General features: G+C 41.7%; 4 protein-coding genes across 4 annotated transcripts; all 4 read left to right on the plus strand.

The window, feature by feature from the left end:
- The first annotated feature begins 1,273 nt into the window (after window positions 1-1,273).
- Window positions 1,274-2,197, plus strand: LOC117389624 (olfactory receptor 151-like). The gene has a single exon (XM_033987318.1). It carries the CDS (start codon window positions 1,274-1,276, stop codon window positions 2,195-2,197), a length of 924 nt encoding a protein of 307 aa, XP_033843209.1.
- A 1,053-nt stretch (window positions 2,198-3,250) lies between these two features.
- Window positions 3,251-4,168, plus strand: LOC117388945 (olfactory receptor 52E8-like). Its single transcript, XM_033986501.1, has one exon. It carries the CDS (start codon window positions 3,251-3,253, stop codon window positions 4,166-4,168), a length of 918 nt encoding a protein of 305 aa, XP_033842392.1.
- A 9,448-nt stretch (window positions 4,169-13,616) lies between these two features.
- LOC117389642 (olfactory receptor 4E1-like) lies at window positions 13,617-14,549 on the plus strand. Its single transcript, XM_033987338.1, has one exon. The coding sequence runs from the start codon at window positions 13,617-13,619 to the stop codon at window positions 14,547-14,549; it is 933 nt and encodes a 310-aa protein (XP_033843229.1).
- Window positions 14,550-15,523: 974 nt separating this feature from the next.
- Window positions 15,524-21,740, plus strand: LOC117388946 (olfactory receptor 4F17-like). The gene is made up of 3 exons (XM_033986502.1): window positions 15,524-16,432; window positions 21,067-21,203; window positions 21,590-21,740. The coding sequence occupies exons 1-3, from the start codon at window positions 15,524-15,526 to the stop codon at window positions 21,738-21,740; spliced, it is 1,197 nt and encodes a 398-aa protein (XP_033842393.1).
- Window positions 21,741-22,333: the final 593 nt, after the last annotated feature.

The raw sequence follows: 22,333 nt of genomic DNA on the forward strand, positions 1-22,333 counted from the left end.
GTGGAGAGACATGTTATTGGCCGATAGTTGGATGAGACTGAACCCTTTGAGCAATCCTTTGGTACATTTAAATATGTGTCGTAGGAAAATTCGAAATTATCTAAAATCTAAGTTTGTGACTTATTTAGTTTTTGTGTAGCATCAGTTTAAAATTTGTTCTGAAACATTCTCACAATTGATTATAATAGGGCTTTCTGAAAATGATCTTTATTGTCTTTTAACACAAATGTAACAAAAATAAAAGCATTTCCATTTACGTTTGGTTTCTTTTATGAGAAAACAATGAAATTTATTATTTTCAGAGTCTATGACTAAAATTTTCTTTTCCCAATTACTGGCATACATTTGAAATGCTGAATATTTTCCCATTGTTTACAATGGGCCCTCTGGAATCGAGCCTGTTGCATGTGACTGAAAAATTTTGTACACTTTAACAGCAGTTATCTTTTTTTATCCAGATAGACAACAAATTTACACTTTTCTTTTCTTTACATAACAGCTCATATCTTTTTGAAAATGATAAAAGACAGAGACTGTTTTCTTCAACCTGTCAAATGAGCCCTGACTTGTTTAACTACTCCATCTTAGGGCTTTGTAACAGACAGAGGAAAGCAGGAAAGGCAAATTATTAGTCTGCAAATGTACCTTTATTTTAAAATTTCTCCAGTTTTTTACTCAACTGGTTTTAATCATTGCATGTGGGTTACGTGAAATTCATGTTTTTCCCTATTATACATAATGGGGCCTATATAAGGAAAAAGGCTGAACTTAGTGAAAAATACCAAAGTTGACAAAATTCACAAATTTTCAGAGTTTTCTCATAAAAACACCAAGCACACCTGAAAATGTTATCATATTTCCATTGTTACAGTGCAGTAATAAAATGCTTTTTAGATGCAGACAGAACATGATGGTCTTATTTTTAGCTCAAGAGCTGGTCATACAATATATGGGGACGAAGACAAATTTAGCTGAAATACATGAAAAAATTATTTTCAACAATTAGCCTAGTTCCCATCATTGCTTATGTTTTAACTTTATGGGGAAGCTGAAGAGTGAATTGCAAGCAACAATGTAAATCTGTAGAAACCATTAGAAGCCAATACATCATTTAAGTTTAGAATTTTCTTGAAACACACCTCTTCCTATTAACCATGTGGGAATGGGTGGTTTACAACATTTTGTCAACACTGAGAATATAAAAACACCGGTCTCACTGGTGCAGGGACCAGACTTGCCTGGTCTGGTAATCTGTTTGTGTTCTTAATGCAGTATGATGGACAATGTCTCAGCTATGACCGTCATTACTCTGTCAGGGTTAAGTGGATTAGAAAAGTACAGAATCCCTCTGTTTATTGCTACTTTTTTGTGTTACTGTTTGATCTGGGTGGCAAATGTGACCATTATAGTGACTATTATTATGGAGAAGAACCTGCATGAGCCTATGTATATTTTTCTTTGTAATCTTTGCATCAATGGACTGTTTGGCACTACAGGTTTTTTCCCAAAGTTCCTCATTGATCTTCTGTCCTCCACGCATGTTATTTCATACGCTGGTTGTTTGTTGCAAGGATATGTGCTCCATGTTTATATAGGTGCTGATTTATCTATACTTTTACTTATGGCTTTTGACCGATATGTGGCAATTTGTCGACCTCTGGTGTACCACTCTGTAATGACAAGACAGACCATTTCAATCCTCATATTTTTTGCTTGGTTTATTCCACTACAGTTAATTTCACTAGGTTCACTGACAGTAACTGGTGTAAAGATTTGTAGCACACATATCAACAAGATCTACTGCGTTCCTTATTTAGTAAATAGACTTGCTTGTACTCCATTTCTAGCAGCAGTAGTAGTTCCAGCTTTTAATTACACATTTTACTTCTGCCATTTTGGTGTTATTTTTTGGTCCTATATTCACATCATAAACACATGTATAAAATCCAAAGAGAACCAAGTAAAATTTATGAAGACATGTTTACCACACATTATATGCCTCCTAACCTTTGTTGTTTGCATTCTGTTCGACTTGTTGTACATTAGATCTGGCTCAAAGTTAGTATCAAAAAGTGTTGAGAATTTTATGGCTGTTGAATACCTGGTTGTTCCACCAATCTGTAATCCTCTTGTATATGGCCTAAATTTGACAAAAATTAGGAACCATTTATTAAAAACTTTTAGGCTTAAACTGTAATTACTTTCTATAGTTGATAACTATAGAAAGTATAATTGTAACAAGTTTGTGTGTGATTGTGATTGTCTATATGTTAGATGTCACCAAATTAAATGTCAACAACAGTTAATGAAGAATAAAATGTAAGGTCTTTTCAAAGTTATTGCTAATGAAAATATGGAGTCTAAATAATGAATTAATAAATTACCAGAAACTAACCCAACCATGACAGATATGACCTGTAAATACCACGTATAAACCATAATTATACGTGAACAGTGCTTGTTGTACTTTATATATTTATACTGTGTATTAGTGGAGTGCAAACCATTTTTATTGACAATTATAGCTGCAGCGTATTAGTGCTAATGCAAAATAACTAGCCCTGGTTAGCACATATTCAGTTGTTTGATCTGCACGTAGACTGGGAGAAGAGTGCTTTGTCACGTTTTGGGACAAAGACGATTTTAAATTTACTGTTGGGTTCTCTGTGCATGTAAACGTAACCAAATTGAGTATACACAGTTAAGACATCAAATAAAATAACAGTATGTTGAACCAATGGCATAATTTGATCTCACATCTAAATTTGAATGTTTTATACTCAGGACATGGCACATGTAGAGATCAAACATGGAATTAACACCTAACCATGGTTCTAAAAAATCACTAGTTTTATATTATATATTTACTCACTGTAGCCACATGGGCCCCGTGCATGCAATCTTTTAACACTGGACATGGTAAAACCTCCTAGGAAAGCAGGCTACAGGCCTTTTCACTTAGGTGCAACTTTAGGAAAGAATAGCTAAGAAGGATTCTTGACAAAGTGACTTTTTATATACAATTAAATCCAAACTTGGCCTAGTATCGTATTATGTCTGTAGGGAAACAAAAAGTTTATGTTTTTCATTCTGGGAATCAAAATCAAACTCAAAATCAAGTAATTCACTATGGGAATAGCGGTATTGTTGTGATGTTGAATCCAACCATAAGAGCAGATAAAGGGACAGCAGAAGATGGACTAGGAGCAGTCTGGGAGGAGGTTATCACCTACAGATGAGAAACAGCCCCATGGACAACACCTCAACTTTAGTGTTCACTCTGTCTGGTTTAAATGGTACAGAGAAGTACAGGATCCCTCTGTTTGTTGTAACATTTCTGTGTTACAGTTTAATCTGGGTGGCAAATGTGACCATTATAGTGACTATTATTATGGATAAGAACTTCCATGAGCCTATGTATATTTGTCTGTGTAACCTGTGCGTCAATGGACTGTTTGGCACTGCAGGTTTTTTCCCAAAGTTCCTCAGTGATCTTTTATCCTCTGCTCATGTTATTTCATACGCTGGCTGTCTGTTGCAGGGATTTGTGGTCCATGCCTCTCTTACCGCTGATTTATCTATTCTTTTACTTATGGCTTTTGACCGATATGTGGCAATTTGTCGACCTCTAATGTACCACTCTGTAATGACAAGACAAAGACTTTCAGTAATGATATTTTTTTCTTGGTTTATTCCACTGCAGCTTAATGCTTTAGGCCCAATTGCAACATCAACTATAAGGCTCTGTGGGTCACATATACCAAAGCTTTACTGCATTAACTTTTTAGTAAACAGACTTGCTTGTACTCCCTTTATAGCAGATATTATAATCCCATCTTTTAATTACACATTTTACCTTGGCCATTTCGTTGTTGTTTTTTTGTCCTATATTAACATCATAAAAACATGCCTAAAATCAAGGGAGGGCTGGGACAAATTTATGAAGACATGTTTGCCACACATTATATGCCTCATAATCTTTACTGTGTCAATAACGTTTGACTTGATGTACGTTAGATTTGGTTCAAATTTAGCAGAGGGTGTGAAAAATTTTCTTGCAATTGAATGTCTTATTATTCCCCCATTATTCAACCCTGTTATATATGGCCTAAAGCTGACAAAAATTAGAAACAGACTACTACAAACTGTTAGGCTTAACCCAAAATAGAGCAGGCCTTCTGATATGTATGTGATGTGTTTTTGTAAAGTCTTGAACCAGGACTAGGAGCAGATACCTTTTAAACATGGTATGAGTTTCACACACTAAAGGGAACATTTTGCTTTTTAATTGTTAGTGTTACAATTTTTATTGATTTATTTTTTATTTCCATAACCCTGAAGATTCTTGGAGTTTGGTTGCTCTAAATGTAAAATGTGTGAATGTGAATGATTTAAAACTTGGTAAACTTGGTAAATATGTAACAAATATGCATAAGTAAATTGGAATAATAAACAAAAGATGTTATATTTGAAATACCGCAAAAGCATTCATCAATGTTATAAAATAGCTTTTATACAACTACCTTTTAATATGCTGGCTGCCATTTGATGCTTACCCCACTGTGTCACCCAAGTAAAATGCTTTAAGATTATAAAACAAAACTGGTTAACAGTCAGCAGTGGCTAACTATTTACTAACATAAATACAAGCCTATAAGTTCACATTATTTGAACTTGAATCACTATTGACTGGACACCTTTTTATGATATATAGGAATGTTAAGTGTGAAGTTCTTTCTGGGTCAGCTGATAATAATGGAGATGTTTATAGTTACCTTTTTGTTTAAGTGACAACACATCTCTGGCTAAAAAGGGATTGCAGTCGTTTAATACTAACAACGTGACTGATGAGGTACCTCATGAGATTGAGAAGAAGAAACTAGGCTAGACTAAGATAGTGTTAGTGGTGACCGATGTTTATGTTATAAATGTTATGCTACATATCTGATATAATTTGTGGTTAAACAAAAGCCTAATTGTCCCCTGTTTGATGAATAAGGAACATAAACAGCTAGAAATCAACTGTGAAATTTCAGGTCTTGTCAAATACGTATATTTATAATTTTAACATGCACATCCACATAACAGTGCTATTCAAGTTACACATTCCAATTTTGATATTTTACAAAATGAAAACAAAAACAGACAAAATTAAAACCGTACCATATCCCACCCCTCTCTCTACACACTTGCAGGCAAAAGAGAGCAGCTATATAGGCAGTCTGTGCCTATCGTGAAGGTCAGAGATAAGCTGCTGCTAGTTACAGATACAAAGATTACAAAATTCTTGCCAAAAGTTTTGTAAACATACTGAGGAGTTAAACAGTGGATGGTGCATTTGACAGTAGAATGGAACAAACAGAGGTTTTTAAAAGGGATTTCACTAAATTATTCAAGGAGCTTCATAAAGTGGAGGTTAAAACATTCATCAATGGACCTCTTCCTAACAGACAGCAGGAAGATGAGCACATTGAACAGCCATGTGTTCAGCTGAAACAGCCTGGTCAATGTGTGTGCGCCTGCACTACATTGAGAACTTTGATCTATTCTGAAAACGAGAAGACCTGTTCAAGGGAAATGGCCCGCACCTGAGCAGAGGTGGAGTGAGAGTGCTGACTGACCTCCACACTCCAATGCACCAACACTATCCCCCCTTGTCTTTCACCCAAACTCCCCCCTGCTCTACCTCTTCGGCCCTCACCAGGTCCCTCACCCACACTCCCTCCTGCTCGCCCTCCCCTGCTTGTCCCCAGAGCTGTTATCACCAAGAGCTAGGAGCCAAGACAGGGCCTCTTCTCTCCCAGGATGTACAGTCATGATAAAGGTAATATCAGGCTGAGGCTCTATGATGGATCTACATCTGCAATTACACCACGTAGACTGATTAACACATCAATCTGGAACATTCTCAAGAGCTTTGAAAACTTAAGCCTCTTCTAAAGAAGAGTAGTCTTGATACCACAATTACTGACAGACCCCTCCTCCTCCCTCACTGCCCTCACAGTTTTGGAGCAGGATGTGACTAAGCTTTTCAGGAAGCAAAACCCCCATAAAGCCGTGGGCCCAGATGGTGTCTCTCCTTCCACCCTTAGACACTGTGCTGAGGAACTGGCTCCTGTCTTCACGGACATCTTTAACACCTCCCTGGAGTCATGTCACGTCCAAGACTGCTTCAAGCTGTCCACCATTGTCCCCGTCCTCAAGAAGCCCAGGATCACTGGACATAATGACTACAGACCTGTGGCTCTGACGTCTGTGGTCATGAAGTCATTTGAGCGCTTGGTCCTGCACCACCTCAAGTCCTTCACCTCCCCCCTCCTGGACCCTCTGCAGTTTGCCTACAGAGCCAATCGGCCTGTAGACAACGCCATTAACCTGGCCCTTCACTTCATCCTCCAGCATCTGGACTCCCTGGGAACCTACGCCAGGATCCTGTTTGTGGACTTCAGCTCTGCATTCAACACCATCCTCCCTGCTCTGCTCCAAGACAAGCTCACTCAGCTCAGCGTGCCTGACTACACCTACAGAACTGACTCCCTGACGAACAGGAGACAGCACGTGCAGCTGGGGAAGAATGTCTCGGACACTCAGACTATCAGCACAGGATCTCCACAGGGCTGTGTACTTTCTCCCCTGCTCTTCTCCATGTACACCAACTGCTGCACCTCCAGCCACGACTCCGTCAAACTGGTTAAGTTTGCGGATGACACCACCCTCATCGGACTCATCTCGGACGGTGATTAGTCTGCCTACAGGAGGGAGTTGGACCGGCTGGTGTCCTGGTGCAGCAGCAACAACCTGGAGCTTAACGCCCAGAAGACAGTGGGGATGATCGTGGACTTCAGGAAAGTCACAGCCCTCCTGCCTCCCCTCACCCTGACGGACTCCCCCATCATCACCGTGGACTCTTTGGACTCTGTGAACGCTTCCTGGGCACCTGCATCACCCAGGATCTCAAGTGGGAGTTGACCATCAGCTCCCTCATCAAGAAAGCCCAGCACAGGATGTTCTACCTGTGGCAGCTGAGGAAAGGCAAGCTGCCCAGATGATGGTGCAGTTTTACACGCCCATCATGGAGTCCATCCTCACCTCCTCCATCACTGTGTGGTTCGCTGGGGCCACTGCCAGGGACAGACAGAGACTGCAGTGCATTGTGCGCTCTGCTGAGAAAGTGATTGGCTGCAGCCTTCCTCTCTACAGGCAGGACCTGTACGTCTCCAGGACTCTGGGGCGAGCAGGCCATATAGCAGCTGACACTTCTCATCCTGAACATGGACTATTTGTGCCACTTCCCTCTGGCAGGAGGCTACGGTCCATTGGGACCAGAACATCTCATCATAAGAACAGTTTCTTCCCATCTGCAGTTTGTCTCATGAACACTTTACAATATTTGCACAAAACTGGACACTTTATAATACCGGTCACTTTAATAAGTCATGTTTGCACTGTTGCTCTGATGCTGCTGTTGTATACACTCACCTAAAGGATTATTAGGAACACCTGTTCAATTCCTCCTTAATGCAATTATCTAATCAACCAATCACATAGCAGTTGCTTCAATGCATTTAGGGGTGTGGTCCGCGTCAAGACAATTTCCTGAACTCCAAACTGAATGTCAGAATGGGAAAGAAAGGTGATTTAAGCAATTTTGAGTGTGGCATGGTTGTTGGTGCCAGACGGGCCGGTCTGAGTATTTCACAATCTGCTCAGTTACTGGGATTTTCACGCACAACCATTTCTAGGGTTTACAAAGAATGATTTGAAAAGGGAAAAACATCCAGTATGCAGCAGTCCTGTGGGCGAAAATGCCTTGTTGATGCTAGAGGTCAGAGGAGAATAGGCTGAGTGATTCAAGCTGATAGAAGAACAACGTTGACTGAAATAACCACTCGTTACAACCGAGGAAAGCAGCAAAGCATTTGTGAAGCCACAAAACGCACAACCTTGAGGCGGATGGGCTACAACAGCAGAAGACCCCACCGGATACCACTCATCTCCACTACAAATAGGAAAAAGAGGCTACAATTTGCACAAGCTCACCAAAATTGGACTGTTGAAGACTGGAAAAATGTTGCCTGGTCTGATGAGTCTCGATTTCTGTTGAGACATTCAAATGGTAGAGTCATAATTTGGCGTAAACAGAATGAGAACATGGATCCATCATGCCTTGTTACCACTGTGCAGGCTGGTGGTGGTGGTGTAATGGTGTGGGGGATGTTTTCTTGGCACACTTTAGGTCCCTTAGTGCCGATTGGGCATTGTTTAAATGCCACGGGCTACCTGAACATTGTTTCTGACCATGTCCATCCCTTCATGACCACCATGTACCCATCCTCTGATGGCTACGTCCAGCAGGATAATGCACCATGTCATAAAGCTCCAATCATTTCAAATTGATTTCTTGAACATGACAATAAGTTCACTGTACTACAATGGCCCCCACAGTCACCAGATCTCAACCCGATAGAGCATCTTTTGGCCTGACTTCACCTACTTCCTGATGGGCTGGAAGCAGAGCACGCTGCTTGAGAAATATGGCCATGTCTCAATTCGCCAAAATGGCCTTAGATTCACCATTGGAAGAGTGTGAATTATGGCTTACACTTGTATATTTGTGTATTAATTGTAATGTTTAATATTCTTCCTTATTTAAGAATATTCTTTTGTCTTTAGGGAGCAAGGAGCAGATGAGTTTATCCGTCTGATGGGGGTCACAGGTGCCAAATTCACCACACAGGTGGCTTGGAAGTAAGCACAAAAACACTGCGATATACTCCCAGATAATATAAGAAGGACCGTAGAAGTACATAAAAGTTGCCCTTACTGCAACTTTAATACCTTTACATTTGTACATATGTGGATAGTAATGACTTAACCTGGATTTCCCTATTTCATTCCCGTCTTATCCACAGCCTGTACTTCTGTGAGCACTAACTGATGGCCCTTAAGATGCTGATCTGAGATCACAGTGGAGAACTAAATGTACCTGTTTCTCAGTAGACTGTTGCTCACAAAAACGTGGGAATTATTCATTTGATCATTGGGCATTATGCCCCTGGTAGGTTGTCCCATGGCAAACAGGTCCTAGGTGACGGGTCAGACAAAGAGCAGTTCCCAATACCTTTATGATGAGCAGAAAAACAAGGACCGTGACGTCGCCTGGATGAGCCAGGCCTGGGGTTGGGGCTCGAGTGCAAGTGCTGGGGTGGTGGTCCCTCTGTTTAAGAAGGGGGACCAGAGGGTGTGTTCCAGTTACAGGGGAATCACACTCCTCAGCCTTCCCGGTAAGGTCTATTCCAGGGTACTGGAGAGGAGAATCCGACCGATAGTCGAACCTCAGATTCAGGAGGAGCAATGTGGTTTTCGTCCCAGTCGCGGAACACTGGACCAGCTCTATACTCTCCATCGGGTCCTCAAGGGTTCATGGGAGTTTGTCCAACCAGTCCACATGTGTTTTGTGGATTTGGAGAAGGCATTCGACCGTGTCCCTTGTGGTGTCCTTTGGGGGGTGCTCCGGGAGTATGGGGTCTGGGGCCTTTTGCTAAGGGCTGTCCGGTTCCTGTATGACCGGAGCAGGAGCTGTGTTCGCATTGCCGACAGTAAGTCAGACCTGTTCCCAGTGCATGTTGGACTCCGCCAGGGCTGCCCTTTGTCACCAGTTCTGTTCATTATATTTATGGACAGAATTTCTAGGCGCAGCCAGGAGCTGGAGGGGGTCTGGTTCAGAAACCACAGGATCTCCTGCAGCAGGCACTGGGGTGGTTTGCAGAGTGTGAAGCGGCTGGAATGAAAATCAGCACCTCCAAATCCGAGGCCATGGTTCTCGACTGGAAAAAGGTGGTTTGCCCTCTCCGGGTGGGTGGAGAGTCCTTGCCTCAAGTGGAGGAGTTCAAGTATCTCGGGGTCTTGTTCAGGAGTGAGGGACGGATGGAGCGAGAGATTGACAGGCGGATCGGTGCAGCGTCTGCAATGATGCGGTCGCTGTATCGGACCGTTGCGGTAAAGAAGGAGCTGAGCTGGAAGGCAAAGCTCTCGATTTACCGGTCAGTCTACGCTCCTACCCTCACCTATGGTCATGAGCTTTGGGTAATGAGCGAAAGGACAAGATCGCGGATACAAGCGGCCGAAATGAGTTTCCTCCACAGGGTGGCTGGGCACTCCCTTAGAGATAGGGTGAGGAGCTCAGTCACATGGGAGGAGCTCAGAGTAGAGCCACTGCTCCTCCACGTCAATAGGAGCCAGTTGAGGTGGCTCGGGCATGTATTCCGGATGCCTCCTGGACGCCTCTCTAGGGAGGTGTTCCGGGCACGTCCCACCGGGAGGAGGCCCAGGACACGCTGGAGGGACTATGTCTCTCGGCTGGCCTGGGAACGCCTCGGAATTCTCCCGGAAGAGCTGGAGGAAGTGTATACGGAGAGGGAAATCTGGGCTTCCCTGCTGAAACTGCTGTGACCCGGCCCCGGAAAAGAAAGAAAAGAAAATTGAAGGATGTATTATAAGTTGCTGTACTTATAATTGGTCAAATTGTGAATGTTTTTCTGTGTGACTCAGGACAATACTGCGGAAGCTTGTATTAACATTTGTTCTGACTGGACTGCAAGTATCCCAAGAGTGGAGAAGGTGTGGTGGGGAAGGCCACTGCTGAAACTTGGCCCTGGTTTGTCCCCATGGATGAGGTGTTGGGGCAGAGGCCCGCCATCAACCCTCCTGTCCTCATCGCCTCTATCCCTGAGGATACACCAGGGCCAAGTACTGCCTGGCAGCAGCCACTGGAGGAGGAAGAGGAAGAAGAGGAGGAGGTGGAGAGGCAGCAGCAGGAGCAGCAGCAGCAAAGGAGAAGAGGGCAAAGAGGAAAAAGAAAGCAAGAAAGTGACATCGTCAAACTGTATAGGGAGGACTTGAGGATGCAGAGGAAGCGAGATGAGAGGGATGCGGAGGAGAGGAAGGAACGTTTTGAAAGATTGTTTGGTTTATTGGAAAAATTTGTTGATAAAAAGTAAACACTTTGATTTTGAAACATTTATGACTTTTTATTTACAACTATTTACATTTATCATTGTCATATGTCTTAAACAAAGGAAAACAAACTACTATTTACAATATATTAACGTAATGACTTTAAACACTAAAGTAACAGTCAAAGTGCAAATCAATAAACCTGAGTGTGCCAGTGCCAGGTTTTAATCATGAAAACATACTTCCAAAGACCTTAGCAGTGCTAATCAACCTTCTCTGCCTGGACCGACTTGAGAGTGCTGAGATTGATCTTCATCTTCTGGCTGGTAGGTGGGGCTCTCATACCGGGTGCTGCTCCACTGTCCACCGCATTGTTCATGGGCTTGGTTTGCAGGGCTGGCTGGGGCAATAGATGACTGGAATGTCACTGAAAAATCTGAAAGAATATTGATAGTACTGCTTATGTTACATCACATCTATTTACAGTTACAGTGTTTACAGGTAATCACCTTGAAACACTTTCAATAAGAATTTGAAACAGTTGCTACTATGTAAATACATAAATAATCATGATCCATGGGAACCTCCTCCAGGGCAGAGACCTCAGCAGACAGCTGGTCCTGCAACTGTGCTCCAGCAATGGCCTCTATTTCATTGTCCCCCTCATCCTCCACTACATTCTCCTGTTGCTCGTCCTCCAGGGCCACAATGTCTCCTGCCTCAAGGCAGATGTTATGGAGGACAGCACAGGCAGTGATCACCTATGACAAGAAAATATGATTTAGTCTTTCACAATCACATATTTCATAATATTTAACATTTCACTTAAGTGGTGCAAAAGTGTGGTGGACCTCCAGTGCATGAAAAAAGATGGCCCTGAATCTTGTTTTCATCATTCCAAAGGCACGCTCAGTAATTGAAAGTGCCTTGGAATGATGAAAATTGAAGCGCTGGGCTTCCACACCTTGCATTGGCTGTACCAGAGAGGACTGTATCAAAGCACTCTCGCATCATGAACAGAACCAGGCCACCCCAAGTAGGTGTCTATGAAGCGGCCCTGATGGTCACAGACAGCCTGAAGGATTATGCTGGGAGTTTCCTGTTTCTGTAGGCCACTGGGTGGCCTGATTCTTACATGGCAGACATCTATTGCCTCACCTGCTCTCCTAAAGGCCCCGTGCCTTGCCAACCGTACAAACCCAAGGGTCACTGCCTCAAGGTTATCATTGGTCGGGAGGTGGATGACTTTGTGACGTAGGGCCACCACCTCCCCAGTGATCCTGCGGACGATGCGGTGGACAGTGGAGCGTGGTATCCCAAACACTCAGGAGTCCACCTGGTATGATGTCCCACTTGCCATCCAGAAGAGGAAGACCAAGGCCTCGAGCTCAGCACCCTATCCGTGCCATCGGTCCAGCTCCAGAAGGCGCATTAGCACTGCCAAGGATTCCTTGCTCAGCTGAAAGTCAGGCCATGTGTCTTCATGATAAAGATATGCCTTCATTAGTCCCACAGTGGGGAAATTCCAGAGTTGGAAAATAGAGGAGCGCAATGCAAACCAGCTGCTGCTCTCGCCAGCGCCGGAAGTAGAAAAAAATAATTAATTAATTGATTTAATTAAATTAAAGAACCTTTCCAGCACTGGCACACTCAGGTTAACTTTGCAGTACATTCTTCGGGGCTGGTTTGGGGAAACAAACAGTTACATTGAATAAAGATATGTGCAGTTATTCCCTGACAATAGGAAGAATAATAATACATTATTATCATTAGAAGTTATTATTGCAGTAATAACAATAATAAAATGAAATTAACTGGCATGGCATAGAAGGTAAACTGCGCCCTCTACAGGTATTAGTGATTTAGCCATGACGACTACACCTTGACTCTTCTTCTATTAAATTGTGAAAAATGAAAAATAAAAATATCATTAATTTAGTGTCCACTTTACACCTTTGGTCATACATCAACGGCGTATGGCTAATTAGTCACCAGCCGTCACAGTAAGTGGCGTAACGTAAGCTACGTAACGTATGCTCAAAGACAGCGGTGGAAGTACGGCCCGTGGTGTAGGCCTGTCCCATTTCAGCAAGATGGCGGCTACACTGATGATTACCTATTCTCGTCCGGAAGCTTCAAGCTATACTTTGAGGAGTAGTTCGAAGGATACCTTCAAACGGTGCATTTGGCGAATTGAAACACGGCCAATGTCTTGGACACTCGGACTATCACAGCACAGGGACTCCACAGGGCTGTGTACTTTCTCCCCTGCTCTACTCCCTTTCCTCCATCTGTTGCACAGTCCCCCTGTCCTCCTTGCCCTCCTGACACCCCCATCACCACCATGGATTACATCCACTTCCTCGACACTACCATCACCCAGGACCTCAAGTAGGAGCCCACCATCAATTCTTGCAGAGGAAGTATTTCCTGTGGTAGCTGAGGACAGAAAGTATGGGACTTTTTTTTGCACGCCAAATACTCACCTTTCACCTCAAGGTCTATGAGCTTGAATTCCCAGATGTTTTGCTGCTTTTGTATAAAAAGGCAGAGGATGAAGGCTGTAGAGGGCTATGGGGAGCACAGACCGCATGCTTGTGTTGCCACTAGCTGCTGTGGAAGAGAAAAAGCCTGTTTTATTAGAGAGCTGAGAGACACCAATGATGGATAACGCATCTGCTGTAAAAGTGTTTACTCTGTCTGCAGTGAACGAGACTGTAACCTACAAACTAACAATCTTTTCACTTGCTTTGGTGTATTACTGCCTTATTCTGTTTTTAAATATCTCTCTTATTGTTATAATTGTTTTAGATTCAAATCTACATGAGCCTATGTATATTTTACTGTGTAGTTTCTGTTTTAATGCATTGTATGGGACAGCTGGTTTCTACCCCAAATTTCTTATTGATTTACAAACTACATCTCCAGAAATCTCATATGATGCTTGTCTCCTCCAGGCTTTTATCATGTACTCTTTTGCCTGCAGTGACTTGTCCATTTTAGCAGTTATGGCGTATGACAGGTATCTGGCCATATGTCGGCCTTTGCACTACCACTCTATCATGAGTAAAAAGAGACTCTCTCAGTTGGTATGTTTCTCTTGGATGATGCCATTATCTATTTTTGCCATTAGCATTATTCGGACATCTAAACTTCGGCTGTGTAGCTCAAGAATTCAAAAAATATTTTGCGTTAACTGGGTTGTTGTCAAACTTGCCTGTCCAGAAAATGAAATCATATCGAACAATATACTTTCATATGCTACAATTATCATATATGTGTGTCATGGTTTCTTCATTATGTGGACTTACATGCACATGGTTAAAACCTGTATTAGGTCTAAGGACGATCAAAGGAAGTTTATGCAGACCTGTGTACCACATCTGACCTCTTTAACAACATTCCTCTTTACAATTCTTTATGATCTGATGTACATGAGATTTGGTTCTACTACTATTCCCCAAAGCCTTCAAAACTTTATCGCAATTGAATTTGTTGTCATTCCTCCATTCATTAATCCTTTGATTTATGGACTTAAATTGGCAAAAATACGCAAAAGAATTGTATATTTACTGAGATATACTGGGAAATGAAAGGCACCTTATAATTTCTATAGTTATTGTCTTTTGTCTTATACGTTACAGTTAAGGTCAATGAGTATTGGTGGAGATGATGCTAAAATATGCCAACAAGATATAGTAGAAGCTCATTTGTGCTATTTTAATTATTTTAAATCAGACTGCCTAATTTGAATTGCATTTTTGTTATTATTATTATTATTATTATTATTATTATTATTATTATTATTAAATTCAATGATTTTCCACTGAGAACCACAAACCCCTAAGCTACCTCAGTTGCAGTTTGGTGAATAATGCTTTCAAATTGTTCGACATCAATCCTGTAACATAAATGCAAGCGTACAATTTTAGATTATTTCAACAACACAGTTAAATTACAACTGCGGACTGACTTCTTAAAGAGGTCACTAATATTTAAACTGGCAACGTAAGACACAACGACCAAACATAAAAAACAAATGGAAAATCACATAACTACATCCTTTCAAAATTAAGTTGTCCCTAAACACTATTGACTGGACATTTTTCTGTATTATTAGGCTAAAGAGATCAAAATCAAACATCAAAAACTCCAAATAGAATTGCATTAGCAAGAACAGTGTAAAGTAAACTGAGATATGTTTTGGTTGTTGTATAATCTGTTATTATGTTTTGCTATTAGATGCAGAAATCTCACTGTAGACTATTGTAAACCTATTAACCATAGGCCTTACAATCTTTAAAAGCTACTAATCTTTGGTCTCTAAATTCTTTGGTCAATTTTTTTTGTCCTATTATTTCATTATGGTGTACATAAGGTCAGTAAAAAATTATTGATATATTTTTGCCTGTAAACAATCGGCACTGTGGGACTAGGTGGCGTGTTATGTGACGTTAATCCAACTATAAAAGCAAATAAAGTGAAGCCAGAGATAGCTCCAGTGTTGTTTGTATTTGGGAGGAGGTAGTCATCTAGGCTACAATAGTTTAGGAAGAATAGAAGCCTTATGGACAATGCTTCAGCTATAACTGTGTTCACTCTGTCTGGTTTAAATGGTACAGAGAAGTACAGGATCCCTCTGTTTGTTGTAACATTTCTGTGTTACAGTTTGATTTGGGTGGCAAATGTGATTATTATAGTGACTATTATTATGGATAAGAACCTTCATGAGCCTATGTATATTTTGTTGTGTAACCTGTGCATCAGTGGACTGTTTGGCACTGCAGGTTTTTACCCCAAATTCCTCAGTGACCTCCTCTCCTCCACCCATGTTATTTCATTCCCTGGCTGTCTGTTACAGGGATTTGTGGTCCATGCTTACATTGGTGTTGATTTTTCTATTCTATTAATCATGTCTTTAGACCGATATGTTGCCATTTGCCGCCCTCTGGTGTACCACTCTGTAATGACACGACAAAGAGTTGGCCTTTTAGTGCTGTATGCTTGGCTTCTTCCAGCAACCCTGGTAATGGTTGGTTCGATAACAACATTTATTTTAAAGTTATGTGACTCACATATACCCAGACTCTACTGTATCAATTATTTTGTAAACAAACTTGCTTGTACTGCTTCTGTAGCCAATTTTATTATACCAGCATGTACATATACTATTTATGTGTGCCATTTTGTGATAATTTTTTGGTCATATTTTTATTTAATAAGAACATGTCGACAATCCAAAGAAAAGATGAGCAAATTTATGCAAACTTGTCTCCCACACCTGTTCTGTCTGAAAATTCTAGGAGTCTCTCTCCTTTTTGATTTAATGTACATTAGATTTGGCTCTGTAGATCTACCACAAGGACTCCAAAACTTTATAGCCATTGAGTTTCTGGTTGTTCCTCCAATTCTGAATCCTGTTATCTATGGCATGAAGTTGACACAAGTGAGAAACAGGATTGCACAGTTGTTTGGTGTAAAACAAGACAAGGGCTCCCATAAATTTGTCAAAAAAAAAAAAAGAAAAAAAGTTTTCTCTGAAATAATACAATAAAACAATAACGTTGAATAGAACTAAGTCTTTTGGAAGAAATTCACTGATGCTTATGAATCTTGTACTACTTATGTATGCTGATCTGCAGAATGTGTAAAGTAGGTATATTTTTTTTTCAGTCGATCGTTGTGTCTTATGTTCATCAGTCCTATGATGTGACTTGCAGCTGAGGCCAAATGCAGCTCACACCAATTTTTATTGCCTCTTGCTGAATTTTACTGGCCCTTGCTAAATTGGCCTAAATGATCTTAGGAGATTTTTACTTAAGTATTTTTCATCAAATACTCAATACTCTACAATAACATGTCAATATGATAGAGACCTAAAACATTTTCCAAGCTATGAATGCATCTAAATGACTCACTATATTGTCTAACGGTCTGTGGTGCTTCAAATTATGTTTCAATATGTCAAAAAGAAAAGTTTTGGCACCCCTGATTTAGAAACATGTTTAGCTTAGGTTTATCTTCTTTCTTTTCTAGTTTAGGTTTATCTTCTGTCACTTCCGCTTCAAAAGAACGGCACATTTTTCCTGTCTTGTTTGTTACATCTGTTTCCTTTTTGTGAAGTGTCTTTGAATGCCATGAAAAGCACTCTTCACATATAATGTATTAAACATGACAGATTCATGTGTCTTTATTGACCAATAACTCATTATTTATTGGAATAAATATTTGTGACATTTGTATGAGTGTATTTTTATTCATATAAAGTAATAATAAAGAATATTTTCCATTATACAAGTAATTTCCTGCAAATCAAGAAAGTTTGTCAAGGTCTAAAAACAGAAATTATTCTTGCAATTGCATACAGCATGCACAGTCATAGCGTATCTCTAATATTATTTTTTACACAATAGTTTGCTGTGATGATGTTTGATATAATAGTCATATAACAGAAGGAAGATCACTTGTCACCTAACAGTTAATCTCACATTTACAATGATAACCAAATTTATGGCTTGTGAAATCATTGACAATGCTTGTGAAGAGTTGGCAACAATGACCAATAAGAAAGTTCATGTCAAGCGCAAAATATGCCCAATAGTGCTGGAAACCCAACGTCAAATCAAATTCTTCCATTCTTGAAGCAGTAGAGCCAAACCTCGTTGCATCGTCAGAAAGGTAAACAGAGGAGAGAAAAGAAACAACCCAATTGACGGCTAGATCACTGCAGCTTATTGGGTACGCGGCTTATTATCACACTAGTGTTTAATGATCTGGTAGCAGTTTAAAATCTCCATTGGTTTAACATTAGGCTAACAGAAAGTTGTGTGACGACACTATCCTAAGCTCCTGGTACAATAGTAAATACACTCCACTAGAGCTGAATGATTTGCGGCCTCTAGGTCGTAACTGTACCCTGTACTCAAATCTAGACCTGGTTCACCACTGCAAAAGATCCTTTGGAGTGAACATCGTAATTCCTTCCTTCCTCCACTTACAGGCTGGTTTCTGGCAAACTCATGGGCAGTTTGCAGACAGTTCTGAATCTTCCAGGAATACTCGGGTCTTGGAACAGTTGCAGCATCCAGTGGTCTCCCCGTTAGCATCACAGCTGGAGTCCAAATCTCCCTCCCAAGCATGAGTAGAGCAGGGAAGAGGAGGTAGAGTCCTGAGCAAAAGATCTATAGGCCATGAGGACAAATGGCAGATGTGCGTCCCAGTCCTGCTGGTGTATACTGTAACAATAGCAACCTGTTGGGCTAGGATCCGGTAAAAAATGCATGACTCAATATTTCGGCCTTGATCCGTGTGTATTGTTTCTGGGACCCCAAAACTACTGAACATGGCTTCCACTAAGTAATCCATTGCAGTGAGGACAGAACGGCTATACTTCTCCTTAAAGGGGAGAGGGCCAAGAACATCAGTCCCTACTTTTTCCATGAAGCAGCCAGTCGGAAACTGTTGGAGCAGGGCAAAAGACCTGTTGGTGGGCCCCTTTTGAGATGTGTATAGATCTCAGCAGCAGCAGCAGTCCTCCACATACCTCCTCTGTTGACCCCAGTAGAATCCTCGCTGTAGACAGAGCCGTGTTTTTGTCACCCCAAAATGTCCTATGCCCACAGGTCCATGGCAGGCAATGCAAACTGTTTCTTGTAGTGACTGCGAAACTGCAATCTACCATCTCATCTCCTCTGCTTTCCACCCTCTGTACAAGACCTCGTCACATAGGCATAGGTGCTCCCACATTGACCAAAGTCCCTTAGTAGATCGAGAGAGAGCAACAATGTCACTCCAGTTGGACCATTGCTGGTTTGTGAGCCATGTGAGTACTGGGTTGATCTCACCTGTTCCTGTTGGTGGGCCCATTCAGCTCTATTCATGTCCACTAGACCATGATAAGCTATTTCATCGAAACCAACAGTTGCACACTTAACTGCCCGCTATAGCTCCATGTTTTCCTGAGACTGCTACTTTGCACAGTCACGACAGTCACTTGTGAAGCAGGGTCAGTGAGAAGCAAGGCAAGGCAAGTTTATTTGTAAAGCACAATTTGTACACAAAGTAATTCAAAGTGCTTTACAGAATTAAAAAAGACATTAAAATCACAATAAAACAAACCAAAAAATAAATAATCACAAATAATCATCATAAGATTAACATTAATGGAGAAAAGTACAGAATAAAAACTCTTCAGTCGTATGTAGAGCTAAAAAGAACTGTTTTGAGCCTGGATTTAAACACTGTCAAAGTAGAGGTCTGTCCCACATCTTAAGGAAGATTGTTTCACGTTTTAGCTGCATAAAGCTGAAATGCCGATTCCCTATGTTTAGTCCAGACTCTGGGCACCAGTAGTGGGCCAGTCCTTGAAGTCGTCAGAGTTCGAGATGGTTCATATGGCACAAACATGTCGGAGATGTACTTTGGTGCCAGGCCATGGACAGACTTGTATACAAGCAGAGCTGCTTTAAAGTCTATTCTCTGAACCACAGGAAGCCGGTGCAGAGTCCTGAGCACAGGACTTATGTGCTCGTACTTTCTGGTTCTAGTCAGGACCCGAGTAGCAGTGTTCTGGATGTACTGCAGCTGTCTTAACGCTCGCTTAGAGAGGCCAGTGAGCAGGCCGTTACAGTAGTCTAGAGACAAATGTATGGATACGTCTCTATAAGTCTGATTTTGACAGTATACCTTTGATTTTGCAATGTTTTTAGATGGTAAAAAACTGCAGATGTTATTGATCTGATGTGGCTGTTAAAGTTCATGTCTGAGTCCATTATTACCCCTAGATTTCTAGCCTGATTTGAAGGTTTTAGAGAGAGAGACTGGAGGTGACTGCTGACACTTTCTCTATGTTTCTGTGGGCCAAAGAATGACTTCAGTCTTGTCTGAGTTTAGCTGGAGAAAGTTGTTTTACATTCACACACTGAACTCTTAGATGCAGTGGTAGAGTTAATTCAGTGGTCCATATTCACCTGCTGCCAGTGAGAGATAGATCTGAGTGTCGTCTTCATAGTTGTGGTAGGACACATCATTGCTGCGTATTAACTTGTCTAACAGCAGCATGTAAAGATTGAACAACAGGGGTCCCAGGATTGATAGGATTGACTTGATCTAACAGGATCAAGGCAGAGAATTTACCTGCATCAGTGTTCAGGCAGATGCCATTTGTCACCTTGATCAGAGCAGATCAGAGCAAAACCCGACTGGAAGACATCAACTTGTTCTAGAACTTTGTCTAAAAATGGCAGATTTGAGATTGGTTGGTAATTGTTCAATTTTGTGGCATCAAGACTGCTCTTCTTTAGGAGAGGCTTGATAACCACAGTTTTCAAAGCTCTTGGGAATGTTCCAGACTGAAGCGACATGTAAACTATTCAAACGAGTGGTGAAAGCAAATTGTTGGGCACAGACTTTAGAAATTTAGTGAGTAACATGTCCAGCCAGCATGTAGATGAACTCTGGTGACAATCTTGTGCAAGAGAGGGCATCGGCATTACTGTGGCGTGCCCTTGGTCTGTGCATCACCGTGAAGTCATAGGCCTGCAGCTCCTTGATCTATCATGCCAGCTGGCCCTCTGGCTCCTTAAAAGACATGAGCCATTGTAGGGCTGAGTGGTCAGTTCTGACGGTGAAGTGGAAGCCAGTCAGGTAGTACTTCAAATGGCATATAGCACTGACCACAGCCACAAGCTCTTGTTGATGACACAGCAGTACTTCTCTGCCTTGTTATATGTCCTGTTGTAATAGGCCACCACTCTCTCTCCCTCAGAAGTTGACTGGGAAAGCACAGCACTTGAGCCAACATTGCTACTAACAGTGTTGAGGATGAAGAGGAGATTGGGATCTGAAGGAGAGAGGAAAGGAGCCTTCATGAGGGCATTTTTCAACATCTGAAATGCAGTGTGGCACTCCTCTGACTACACAAAAGACTTCCTTTTTTAGAAGACGGAAAGCAGGTGCTGCAGTGCAGGAGGTGGCCTTCACAGACTATAATAATATGACGCCAGACCCAGAAAACTCTTAAGATCTGAGTCACAAGTGGAAAACAGTCTTTGACTGTTGCTCTTTATCGTCCTTGGTGCTCACTCTGCCCTGACCTATCTTACGGCCCAGAAAAGGGATCCCATGCCTCATAAAGCAGAATTTCTGATGGTGGAGTTTGAGTCCAGCTGCCCTAATCCACCCCAGGACCCATTTGAGGGAACACAACACAGACATGAAGGAGTCTCTTTGAACCAAGATATCATCCAGTAAACAGCACAGTCCTGACTGGGAATGCAAGCCAGAACTTTGACCATTAGTTTTCAAGGTTGCAGAAATATTGCAAAAGCGGAGAGGGAGAACTTTAAATTGCCATAGCCCCTTAGAGGTGGAAAGGCAGTCTTTGGACATGGATCTGAAGCAAGGGGGATCTGCCAGTAATCGCTACATATGTCTACATAGAAGAAAACCAAATAGACCCTGCCACAGAGCCTCATCAGCACATGGAATCTGGATCTTGGTCACATTATTGAGAGGTAAAAAATCCACACAGAAGTGCCAGTTAGTTGTCTTTTTCTTTTGGGACCATTACCACAGGAGCAGCCCAGGAGCTTGTTGAGTGATTGATAATTCCTGCCTTTTGAATTTCCTGCAGAGCCTTTTCTGCAGCTGCCTGTCTTGCCAGTGGAAGCCGCCATGGTCTCATTCGGCTAGGTGGTGCATCTTCAGGGTCCCACACCCTCTTCAGACATGGAGAAGCTGTCTTTAAACTCAAACAGCAAGTGTCAGAGCTGCTCCTGTTCTGATTCATTCAGTCCATCACAGTTCCTACCCCAGATCTCTCTCACCATCTCCAACACTTCCCCCTGGTCAAGGTGTGGAGGCCCAGTCTGTGTGTCTTTGATATGGGGAAGGGTGGGCAACAACAGGCTCAAGTGATGTGCTGTGGTTTTAGGGCAATGAATGGTGCTCATGGCAAATAGTATGGGGAAATTGTGTACTTGAATGGTGTAGTTGTCTGAAAAGATTGAGGTTTGATGTCTATTATGCAGTCCAGGGCCTTCAGCATGTGGAGTGAAATCAGTGTCCTCCTCTAGTTTAATCTTCGGTCACACAGACGGAAACATCTTCAACTGGTTGCTTATTTTCTGAACCCAAGGATCACTGTAGGCTGTAATCCACACCAAAACAAGAACAAAACAATATCAGTCTCAACCTCTACAACCAGTCTCTGAAACAGACCAGTAAGTGACGAATAGAAAATTCACATCACCTTGTTGGCATAGCAACTAAGTGTTACATACAAAAGCAGTTACATTAACAGCAACAACAACAACAACAACAACAACAACAACAACAACAACAACAACAACAACAAAAACAAGACATAATCAGTTAC

This window comes from Periophthalmus magnuspinnatus, chromosome 21 (genome assembly GCF_009829125.3).
Source record: "Periophthalmus magnuspinnatus isolate fPerMag1 chromosome 21, fPerMag1.2.pri, whole genome shotgun sequence".
Lineage (NCBI taxonomy): Eukaryota > Metazoa > Chordata > Actinopteri > Gobiiformes > Gobiidae > Periophthalmus > Periophthalmus magnuspinnatus.

Excerpts from the sequence above, each read along its gene's own strand:
- LOC117389642 (XM_033987338.1), top strand. The coding sequence starts at position 13,617 with ATGATGGATAACGCATCTGCTGTAAAAGTGTTTACTCTGTCTGCAGTG.
- LOC117389624 (XM_033987318.1), top strand. The coding sequence starts at position 1,274 with ATGATGGACAATGTCTCAGCTATGACCGTCATTACTCTGTCAGGGTTA.
- LOC117388945 (XM_033986501.1), top strand. The coding sequence starts at position 3,251 with ATGGACAACACCTCAACTTTAGTGTTCACTCTGTCTGGTTTAAATGGT.
- LOC117388946 (XM_033986502.1), top strand. The coding sequence starts at position 15,524 with ATGGACAATGCTTCAGCTATAACTGTGTTCACTCTGTCTGGTTTAAAT. Across the intron at positions 16,433-21,066 it reads GGATTGCACAGTTGTTTGGT|AAAAGGGATCCCATGCCTCA; the intron begins GTAAAACAAGAC and ends CTTACGGCCCAG. Across the intron at positions 21,204-21,589 it reads TTGAACCAAGATATCATCCA|AGCCTTTTCTGCAGCTGCCT; the intron begins GTAAACAGCACA and ends AATTTCCTGCAG.